This window comes from Nannospalax galili, unplaced genomic scaffold, assembly GCF_000622305.1.
Source record: "Nannospalax galili isolate Female #2095 unplaced genomic scaffold, S.galili_v1.0 scaffold1217, whole genome shotgun sequence".
Classification (NCBI taxonomy): domain Eukaryota; kingdom Metazoa; phylum Chordata; class Mammalia; order Rodentia; family Spalacidae; genus Nannospalax; species Nannospalax galili.
Genome location: NW_008339068.1, coordinates 961,827 through 973,701, shown reverse-complemented (window position 1 = coordinate 973,701; position 11,875 = coordinate 961,827). Strand labels below are relative to the sequence as shown.

The 11,875-nt window shown below is 40.0% G+C and overlaps 1 protein-coding gene across 3 annotated transcripts in view; it reads left to right on the top strand.

Moving 5' to 3' along the window:
- LOC103734728 (zinc finger protein 398) overlaps positions 1-11,875 on the top strand; it is a 38,741-nt gene that overhangs the window by 18,103 nt on the left and 8,763 nt on the right. For all 3 annotated transcript variants that reach the window (XM_008833812.3, XM_008833811.3, XM_029563916.1), the window contains 2 exons: positions 8,186-8,312; positions 8,677-8,790. In XM_008833812.3, the coding sequence (XP_008832034.1) occupies positions 8,186-8,312; positions 8,677-8,790 (241 nt within the window). The remainder of the gene's footprint in view (positions 1-8,185; positions 8,313-8,676; positions 8,791-11,875) is intronic.

The window sequence follows — 11,875 nt, the reverse complement described above, 5'->3', positions numbered from 1 at the left end:
CGAGAAGAGAGAGACAAAAGAGGACCTGTACTCCATCTCAAAAAAAAAAAACTTGCTAGGTAACCAGGATTACCTTGATCCTCTGGCCTCCACCTTCTGAATGCTTCGGATTACACAGAGAAATCCACCTGCTTCTGCCTCCTGAGTGCTGGGATTAAAAGCATGCGCCCCCACACCTGGCTAAGAGTAGCATACTTTATATAACTTTGTTTATTTTGTCTTTTTTGAGACAGGATCTCCCTGTAGTTCCAGCTGGCCTGGAACATGTAGACCAGACTGGCCTTCATCTCACAGAGATCTGCCTGACTCTGCCCCCTGAATGCTGGGATTAAAGGCAGTGTGCCACCATGCCCAGTTTTGGTCAACATTTTATCACAGGGTCCAATATCACAGCTCTTGTGTTTTCCAGTAACGATGTTCCTTTTTCTACAACTACTTTTACTGTGTTCTCAAGTCTTTCAAGATTTTGACCTACGCTATGTATTCTATTACTTCATCTTCTCTTTTCTCTAAGACTTCCTGGTATTCTTGTTCCTCCTTTTCTAACAATCTAATCTGGATTGTTTCCTAACCCACTGTACTCTTGTCCTGGGACTTCCTCAACTTTTTCTTTATGGCACTCCATGTGTCTCAAATTCCAATATTTTATGTTTTTACTAATTTGTATTGCTGAAATATATCCTAACCAGGACAAGAAAATTTTCTACCTGTGGAGGCTAGAGGGTGATGTCATATGTCTTCCTCTAAATAGCATGTGTTTTAGTTTTTTGAATCAGGATCTTTAATGGAACCTAGAATAGTCTTAGCTAGACTCCCTGGCCAGTGAGCCCCTAAGATCTGCCTATTCCTCCTCCTTCTCTGTACTAGAATTATAGGTGTATGCAGCCATGCCTGGCTTTTATGTAAGTGCTAGGGATCCAAACTCAGGTCCTCATGCTTGCACAGTAAGAATTCTACCCACTGAAGCCATCTCTCTAGACCACTTTTTAGAACTCTTATTAGTTTCCTGTATTAATTTTTGACTGTTTTCTCACATCTTTTTGTTTGTTTGTTTTGGGTCTTTCTGAGACAGGGTCTCCCTGTAACCCCAACTGGCCTAGAACTCACTATGGCAATCAGGCTGGCCTCCATCTCATAGAGATCCACCTGCCTCTGCCTATCAAGTGCTGGGATTAAAGGCATCACCACCACACCTGGCTGTTTTGTTTTGTTTTGAGATGGAGTCCAGTTTTTATTTTTTTGGTCTCTTTGAGACAGGCTCTCCCTGTAGCCACAACTGGCCTAGAACTCACTATGCAGACCAAGCTGACCTCAATCTCACAGAGATCCTCCTTCCTCTGCCTCTCAGGTGCTGGTATTAAAGGCGTGCACTACCATGCCCAGCTCAGAGAGAGTCCTGTACCCAGACTAGTCTTGAACTTGTGGGCACAAATGATTCTCCTTCTTCAGCATTTCAAAGTTATCTGGGATTATATACACTAACATACCTGGTTCTTCCATATCTTGTTTATTCTGAAAAATTCTGTGTTCTATATTCTAAGATATTATCATGATTTAACCCTCTAATTTTTTTATTGAATCTTGCAGTTTTGAGAAAAAAATATATTCCTCACATACATAAAAATCATTATTTGAAAAAAGGATCTCATGTAGCCTACTGATGTTAAACTTGTTGTATAAAGAGATGATCCCCTTGCCTCTACCTCCTGACTGCTAGGATTATACTCTCTTGCCACCATGCTTAGACTGGGAAGTTTTTAAAAAATTCTACAATTCCATTTATGATTTCTGCCCCTGATGGTTATTTTTTTTCCTCCTCTTATTTTTCCTTGTTAATATCACAAATTTTTCCAAATGGTCATTGATAGTTTTTAGTTCATATTTAAGAACAAAACTATAGAGGTCGGACATGGTGGTGCATGCCTGTAATTTCAGCACTTGGGAGGCAAAGGCAGGAAGATTGTGAGTTTGAAGCCAGCCTAGGCTATATAACAAGACCCTGTCTCCAAGAAAGAAAAAAGAAAAGGGGGTAAAAAGTGCAGGGTGGCGCACACCTTTAATCCTCAGGAGGCAGTGGCAAATCGCAGTGATTTCCAGACCAACTTGGACTACATAAAGAGTTCCTGGCCAGGCAGGGCTACATAGTGAGACCCTGTCTCAAATATTTATTTATTGACTAAGGGGCTTGAGATGGAAGACAGTAGTCCAAGGGTAGTGACTTCTGAGGGGGCTGGTCTACTAAGAAGGAAAGGGGCTTTTCTCCGGTCACACTGTCTTCAGAACTCTCTGGAGATTCTATCTGGGCCAGTAGCCTGTCTCTCCTCTACCCCTTTTTTGCTGCAAGGCCTTCCCTGGCCGTTCTTCTCCTCTGCTTTGTCTTTGATGGTTCAGCTCTTTCCTACTCTTCCATCTTTTCTTTGTTCAGCCTCTTTCTTGCTGTTGGACCTCCTTATTCCACTTCCTTCTTGCTGCTCTGCTTCCTTGGATCCCTCTTTCCTGTTCTTTCTCCACTTTGCTGGGAGACCTGACAATTATGCTGTGCTGGGCCAACACCTTAAGGATAGGACTACATCATTTAACCTAGTGAATCATTGCTTAACCACAGTGCCTTGGTGAGATGGAATGAGTGGATGTGCATGGTTGGCGCTATGGAAGTGTCCCTCCCTACCCTGTGCAAGTTTGGCTAAAACATAAGTTGCTGTTTTATGTGTACATGTTGCAGTGAGCTGTGTGAATTTGATACAATTTGGCCTGCAGAAGTTCTGTTTAGTAAGAAGAAAATGGGAAATAATCCTGGTAAGAGAACTGAAGCAATAAGAAAGCCAAAACTCTTGACATGGCTGCCAGCTCAGTTTCTGTTGTGGACACTTACAATTTCCTCCTGGAAGAGACAGTGAGCTGACACATTCTTAGTCTGTGTTATAAAATTGCTGAAGGGTAAGGTAAAACTAGTACCAGATTCTGAAAACTGGACACACATGAATGAGTACACAAAGTTATAAAATGAACTCAAGTGCCTATTAAGTATAAAGTAAACTCGCCAAGAAAAAATTCAGCCGTGCTCAAAGAGCTAAGAAGGGAATTACACAAAAACTAAAGACTTAGTACCTTGCAGCTCTATTTCTTCTAACTCCATAAGTTTGGAATTCTTATGAATCTAAATGCCATAAGAATTAGAAACTCGAATGAGAGAGTTTAGAATCTTGCTGTAGAAGTGAGAAAATGCAATGCTGAATAGACAAAGTTTCTCTATGGACATGTTTCTCAAATCAAAATCTGAACATCAGTGTCTGTGGATGTAGCTCAGTAGTAGTGTACCTTGCTTAGTACATGTTTGGCCCTGAGTTTAGCATTGAGTTTGTGACACAGAAAAGCAAACTAAAGCAATACCCCAAAACTTAAATACCAGAAAGAATTTATATCTATTTTGGAAGACAAAAAAACAAAAACAAAAAACCAATGAGCTAGACATGGCAGCATACACCTGTCATTCCCTCACTTGAGAGGTGGACATAGGAGGATCATAAGTTCAAGGCCAGGCTGAGCTACATAAGCCTCCATTCAGTTACTAAGCAAATAAATACAAATAAAATACATGTGGAGTAACTTGTTTAGGAAAAGTCTGTTTCAGAAATTAAAATATTCAGAGAATGAAGTTATCAGGGCCAAAAAATAATTCTGATGCTCAAGTAGAAAACCTCCAAAGAAGCAGGATTTAGTGGCACATGCCTCTAATCCCAGCACTCAGCAAGTGGAGACAGGAGGATCAGGTCAAGGTCATCCTCAGCTACATAGCAAGTTACAGGCCAGTCTGGGCTACATAAGACTCTGTCTCCAAAATACAAACAAAAAATGTTCAAAGAATATGAGTGTCATAGTTGACAGGGATGCCCACTACAGTTCTCTGAAGACTGAAAAAGTCATCTAAATGATAGGCTTATTGCTTGGAAAGAAAGCTAAATCAGTATGGGAATGTAGCTCAATGGTAGAGTACTTGTGTAGTATCTCAAGCAAAACACACAAACCAAAAACCACAAACATCGGGCAAAATATCTTTTAAATCAGTAAACCATGTAAAACTGAACAAGAAATACATTGACTAATGAACATAAAAAATTCAAACTAGAGCCAGGTGTGGTGGCACACGCCTTTAATCCCAGCACTCGGGAGGCAGAGGCAGGTGGATCTCTGTGAGTTCAAGGCCAGCCTGGTCTACATAGTGAGTTCCAGGACAGCTGGGGCTACAGGGAGACACTGTCTCAAAAAGACAAAAAAAAAAAAAAAAAAATTAAAATAAAAAAAAAAAAAAAAAAAAAAAAAAAAAAAATTCAAACTAGATATAACAGATAAAACTGCAGGCAATAGGTCTAGATGTGAGCTGGAAAGAGAAATGAATAAAATTGAAGATGAACTGATAGACAATGAAATTCTGAACCAGCTGCTGAATTCTATATAATGTTCTTACTACAAAGGGAGTTTAGGGCAGTGGTGTGCAGTTGAGCTCAGGAATTTGAGATCAACCTTGCAACATAGCAAGCCCCTGTTTCTTAAAGAAAAGATCATTAATTAATCTGTAAAATATAAACCACAAAGGAAGAAGGGTATCAAAAGTTGTTTTAATTTATAAATGAAAAGCTAGAATTTGAGACTAGGTTAGGATATTTAGAGAGAATGAAAGTGGAACATGGTGCCTGGAAGCAGTTTGAAAAAGATCAGTGTGAAGAGAAATTATAGGCTTTATAGGTGGCAAAAGAGTTGGCCGAAGGGAACTTCAGAGTATTAGGTTAAACAGCTACAAATTGTGAACATTGAAAATGCAGAAAAGTGGGAAAAAAAGAAAATTCTGACCTGAAACAGCATATAGGTAATTCACAGATCAAAATGACCTTACTTTCATGTTAAAATAATTAATTGCTGAACTCAAAAACCAAATATTAAAGGAAATAGTGGAGAGGATGAAATAGGGATGCCAAAATTTATAAAGCCAAGCTGAAAAGGTGTAAATACAAGTTGAAAAGATAATGAAAGACAAACAGACACGTTGGTGGTTGGGTGATAAGTGTGGACTTAATGTCTGCATCACAGAGAAGAACATGTTATCAAGCTAAAGAGAAACTTCAGTGACTTTCAGTGTCCTGGAAAGAAAAATTGTCATGAATACAAATTGGAAGAGACTATAGGAGAAAATGGAAGTCTTAGAGGCCCTTAAGAATTGGAGGGCTTGGAGAGCTTGCTCTGTGGTTAAGAGCCCCTGCTGTTCTTCCAGAAGCCTTGAATTTGGTTCCTAGCACCCAACCCACATCTAGCAGCTCACAACTGCCTGTAATTCCAGCTCTAGGGGATCTGACACCCTCTTCTGGCCTCCATGAGCACCTTACTCGTGCACAGATGCATACAACTCATAAAAGACATCCTTTCAAAAAAAGATTGGAAAGAAAATCTGGCTTTAAACAGACAAATGTTATACCTGAAGAATATGTAAAGGTTGTCCATGGCACATTGTGGACCTTTGTCCTCCTACAAGAGCTCACAAAATGGAAAACAGAAAGTAAGGAAGGAGATGCATTTGGAAGACACCCAAAAAAAGAGAGAATGTAAGCAAACATATTCAGAAATAAAAATCCTGGACATGTTGGTGGCGTATACCTGTATGCCCAGCATTTGAGAGTCTGAGGCATGAAGATGGGATGTCGGAAGCCAACCTATGCTACAAATTAGACCCTGTTGCAAAAATGATCCCAGACAACATCAAGAAAGGGTTTTCATAGCTCCTTCAGCATGCTGGGACACAAATGGCAAGAATTTCTTTGGTCATTTTGTCTGGTGCTGGTATCAAAGCCTTCCCATTTATTGATCCAGTAGATCAGAATAGAGAGAAACGTCTACTGAGAATCTTTCCATGTTTTCTTCACCCACCAAAGAAGATTTCTTCAAGAACCAACTTGCTCTTGTACATCACTCGACCAACTAGAACAGCTATGTAAAACAGATGTATAAGAGATTATACATATTATTATTATTATTTTGGATGTGTTCATATAACCCAGGCTGGCCTCAAACTTGATATGTAAGAATGACTTTAGACTTCCTGCCTCCACTTCCTGTGTGCTAGGATTACAGGAGTGAACTACCATTCCTGGCTTATGTCGTTTTAGTTTTGTTGCTTTTTTTAAAAAAAAATTATTTATGTAAGACTGGTGCATGCCTTTAATCCCAGCACTTGGGAGGCAGAGGCAGGCATATGTCCGTGAGTTCGAGGGCATCCTGATCTACATAGCGAGTTCCAGGCCAGCTGGTGCAAGAGGGAAACCCTGTTTCAAAAAGACCAAAAAATTTTTATTTTTTATTTGCATTGCCTGTATGTGTGTACATGCACCTGTGTTGTGCAATACCCACAGAAGTCAAAAGAGGGTGTTGGATTCCCCTGGAACCAGAGTTACAGAGGGTTGTTAGCCACCATGTGGCTGCTGGGAATCAAACACTGGTTCTCTTCAAGAGCAGCCAGTGTTTTTCTTAACCACTGAGCCTTCTCTCTAAACCCACCCCCTTTTTTTGAGACAGGATCTTCCTGTAGCCCCAACTGGCCTAGAACTTTCTATGTAGACCAGGCTGGGCCTTGATCTCACAGAGCTCCACCTGCCTCTGCCGCCCAATTGATGGAATTAAAGACCTGCACCACCACACCTGGCTTTCTTTAGTTTTGCTACCTTGTTTGTTCATGCAGTTTTGGGAATTTAACCCAGGATCTTTTACATTCTAGACAAATACTCTACCAACTGAGCCAAATCCCCAGGCCAAGAATATGTGATTAAAATATAGCTTGCATATTATGTAAATAAAATATATACATGTATTTATTTATGTAAACTAAATCATACATAAAACATTGAAGAGGTAAAGATTCTGATGAGGACCTGGCATTTTGAATTACATGACACTTGGAAAAAAGGAAAATGAAGACTTCACATCATTACTGAAAAAGAAATAAATATGAAAGAAAATGTTTTTAAAAGCAACAACAATAAAAAAGAATACTTAAGGCTTCAATAAAGACTTAGGGATATACAGAGGCAATGTAATGAATTTTGAAGTTTAATTGCTTCCATGCATGCTTCTCATATGAATCCTGTTAGCTTTTACTTAGGAGACATAGAATGTTCCTTTCCTCATGTAGGAGGAACGGCACCAAAGGGAAATGTACTTGGCAAAAGATTAGAAGAGTTAGAAACAAACATAAAACTAGAAGAATCAGATCTGGGGAATGATGTTTTTGAAGAAATGCAGATCAAGACAGGTGGAATGGTAATTCAGCTTGAAGTTTCAACATGTGACATTGAGATGCTTTCATACTAATTACACAACACCTGAATATACTTCAAGAAGGGTGGCTGCCTCATACTATTTTGTGTTAGTACCAGGATTTTATTAATGATAAGTGGAACACTAAAACAGTTTGAGCTACTTAGATTATTATTTATTTATTTATTTTTGGTCTTTTTGAGACAGGATCTCCCTGTAGCCCCAGCTTTCCTGGAACTTAACTACGTAGACCAGGCTGGCCTCGAACTCACAGAGATCGGCCGGCCTCTGCCCCTCGAGTGCTGGGACTACAGGCATGCGCCACCATGCCCAGCTTATTATTTTTATTTTAGGTGTATGCATGTTGCCTGCATGTAGGTAAGTGCACCCGTGTTGTGCAATGCCCGTGGAGGACAGAAGAGGCTGTTGGATCTCCTGGAACTAGAGTTACAGACAGTTGTTAGCTGCCGTGTGGGTGCAGAAGACCCAGGTCTTCTGCAAGAACAGCCAGTGTTCTTAACTGCTGAGCCATCTCTACAGCCCTATTTTAAATATTTTTAAATTTTAAGAATTTTTGTGTCAGGGTGTGGGGGGGTGTGCATGCGCACGCGTGCATGCACGCCTAGTACATGTGTGGCAATCAGAGGACTTGTGGTAGATAGTTCTATCCATCTATCATATGGGTTGTAAGGATTGAACTCAGGTTACCAGGCTTGGTGGCTAGTGCCTTTACCCACTGAGCTGTCTCACAGACTCTAGAATGTTTATTGACCTCTCCTTGAGAATGTAAAATAATAAAAATTAGTTAATTAGTGGAGGAAAGGATTTATTAAATGACTAAATTGCTTTGGGAGGGATTAATTAACCCATGTGATTATAATTTTAGGTGCCTGTGGCATTTGATGATGTCTCCATCTACTTTTCCACTCCAGAGTGGGAAAAATTAGAAGAATGGCAAAAGGAACTTTACAAGAATATCATGAAAGGCAACTACGAATCTCTCATCTCTATGGGTGAGGCTGAGTTGGCACCTTTTGAATGAGGTGACAGCAGTCCCAAGAGGGCTCAGACAGTGCCTTTTCCTACAGTGTCCCGATTCTCACTATCCTAACATATTTAGAATCTGATTCCAAGCCAATGAAGGCAGAGCTAACCTAGTACATGTATTTTCCCATACATTAATTTCCTCTTACCTACTTTCCTGGGTAGCTCTTGTAAATAGGTGAAACTGAATGGATGGCAAGAAGTGATACAGAATCTAGAGGAAATTAATTCCCTGGGACTGTGGACCTCAAACATGCAGCTGAGCCTTGATGGCAGTTAGTTGTCATGCCCATTTATCTTTGTCACACCCACTCTCCATTTTTCCTCTCCTAGATTATGCCATGAATCAACCAGATGTCTTATCTCAGATTCAACCAGAAACGGAACATAATACAGAAGACCAGCCAAGGCCAGAGGAAAGTGAAATTCCCACAGATCACAGTGAAGGTAAGTGGGAGAGAAGATTATATGCTCCTCAGCTCCCTTGCCTGACAGAGAAAGGGGCTCAGCACTAAAAACACAGGGCTTAGAGTTATCCAGAGTCATTCAGTGCTAAAACACTTAGATTTTGAGTGGACATTTAAATACTAGAGGTAGCTTAGTGATCACCTTGTTCTAGTACCTTCACCCATCAGTACAACACATTTAAGGATGATTAATTATATTCCTTGATAAAAGTACTGAAACCTGCTTACATGACAAAGCAAATCATCCCCAACTGAGGTAAAGTGACTTGAGGGAAAGTACATCTGGTCAGAAGTCAGAAGGAGCTCAGAGTCTATGTGGTCAGTCCCTCCATGGTGCACTTAAGCAGTTGTCTCTAATGACACCTACCTCAGTAATGTGTCTGTTCCCAGGCCTGGAGAGTTAACTGGGGAAGGACTGCTAGCCAAAGTCTAGTTGTATTGTTTTTCTCACATCCCACCTTTGCTATTAGAAAATTCTCATTTCTTTTTCTCTGTTGCATAGAAGCCAACAGAAAGTTGATTCTCCATACATTGTTAGTAGAGGAACTTCTCTTGCTATCTCATACATTATTCTTTTCAAATATTTTTTATTTATTTTTATTTTATGTATACGAGTATTTTGCCTATTTGTATGTAAGTGCACCTGTGTTGTACAGTGCCTGTGGAAACTAGAAAAGGGTGTTAGATTTCCTGGAACTGTACTTACAGATGGGGGTTAGCTGCCATGTGGGTACTAGGAACCAAATCTGATTCAGATTCATTATTCTAAGTATCTCTTTGGTCTATACTGTTAGTTGCTTGATATAGCCCTCAGCTAGTATAATTAAATGCATCATTTTATCTTGAGGAAACAAGATAAAATTTGAGAAACAAATTTTGTTTTTAAATAATATACCCAAGTTTCCATTCTGCCTTCTTGTGAATTTATTTTATCTTGTTTTGTTTTGTTTTTTAAACTTTTTGGGACAGGGTCTCCCTGTAGCCCCAGCTGGCCTGGAACTCGCTATGTAGACCTGGCTGGCCTCAAACTCAAAGAGATCTGCCTGCCTCTGCCTCCTAAGTGCTGGGATTGAAGGCTTACACCACCACACCAGGCTTTTATCTTGATTTTTCAAAAATTCCATTTCTTGCCGGGCATGGTGACGCACGCCTTTAATCCCAGCACTCAGGAGGCAGAGGCAGATGGATCTCTGTGAGTTCAAGGCCAGCCTGGTCTACATAGTGAGTTCCAGGCCAGCTGGGGCTACAGGGAGACCCTGTCTCAAAAAGACCGAAAAAAAAAAAAAAAAAAATTCCATGTCTAAGTAGTCTTTATACTTCAGTACATTTTTGTAACTGAAAATAACCAAAGAAGGTGTTTGATTTTTCTCAATACTTTGGTTTATTTTTTATGGTATTTGCTTGCATTGATGATTATCAACCTAGATATTTACCCAAACTTGAGAATATGATTCATATAACTTGAACATATTGATATGTAATATTAAAGAAAAGAAACTCACAAGACTCAGCATATAGTCATATAGCTAAGATTTATTATAGAAAACAGATACAAAGCAACATCAGCAACAGATAAACTCATGTGGAAGAAGACAGAGGCAAGTTTCCCAGAGTGCCCTCCCTATGGAGTCTCACAAGACACACTTAATTCCCCTGGCAGTGACTGTAATAACACATGCAAAATACTATCTATCAGAGAAGCTCGTTAGACACTCAGTACCTGGGGTTTTTCTTGGAGTTTTCAGACAAGCCTTTTTTGCCTACAGGTACTCAAATTCCAGATTATCAAAAAGAAAGCATTTGACCAGAATATAGCATACTGTTGGCAGTTCAGGCTCTGTAAGATTCTCTTGTAATTTGGGGCAAGTTTTGTGTCTATAGAGAACAGTTTGCCAGTTCTCTAACCTGCAAGTAGGTCCTTGTCAGGGCCAGCAGTCTCAGCTTGTGCTGAATTTCCCTCTTCCTGATATAGGAAACAAGCCTTGGTTCCTTTCTTTGCAGAAGCGTATTAACCACTTGTTCTAGTTTCATTCTTGTTGCTATGATAAAATATCCTGACAAAAAGCAATTTAAGGGAGAAAGTATTTTAGCTTACAATTCCAAGTGATGGTCCATCATTATAAGGAAGTCACAGCAGCAGGAACTTAAAGCAGCTAGTCACGTCACATTCACAGGTGAGCAGAGAGAAGTGAACACACATATGCTCACTTGCTTGTTCTCAGCTGGATTGCTCCACTCTTACCGCAGTTCAGGACCCCCTACTAGGGAATGATGTTGCCCACAGTGGGCTGGGTCTTCCCACATTAATTAAGACAGTACCCTACAGACATGCCCACAGGCCAACCCAGTGTAGACAGTCATTCATGGAGATGTTCTTGCCAGATGATTCTAGGTTGTGTCAAGTTGACAATGAAAGCTAACCATCACACTCAATAATCTTATTGTGAATTAGAAATAATAAAATTAAATTATGACACTTTCTTTTTCTAAGTGGTATCATACAGCTTTCTCCATTGAAAAGATATAGAAGCAGTAATAACTAGTTAGCAGCCATGTCATAATCTCTTTTCTCAGAGTAATTATTGATTTGGAGCCCATGACAGGAAATGTACTAGATGATCCCAGAATGGTTGTAATGCCAGAAATGAAGGAAATTCAGGCATCCGGAAAGTTCATCCTTTAGATGTCTTTTAGAAATTTCTCTTCCTCACACCCACTAACGCCTACTAGCCCCTCTACCTACCTATCTTCTTTCTTTCTTCCTTCTTTCCTTCCCTCCTTCCTATCTTTCTTCCGCTCATTCATTCATTCATTCATTTATTTATTTTGAGACAGGGCCTAACCATGGCTGGCCTGGAACTTACTGTGTAGACCAGGCTGGTCTGGAACTCACAGAGATCCTCCTGCCTCTGCTTTGGGAATGTTAGAATTAAAGGCATGCACCACCACACCCAGTTTTATTTTGTAATGTATGTATGTGGATCTAACACCCTCTTCTGATCTCCATGGGCATTGCATGACATGGGTGCACTTGCATGCAGACATTACACTTATGCACATAAAAT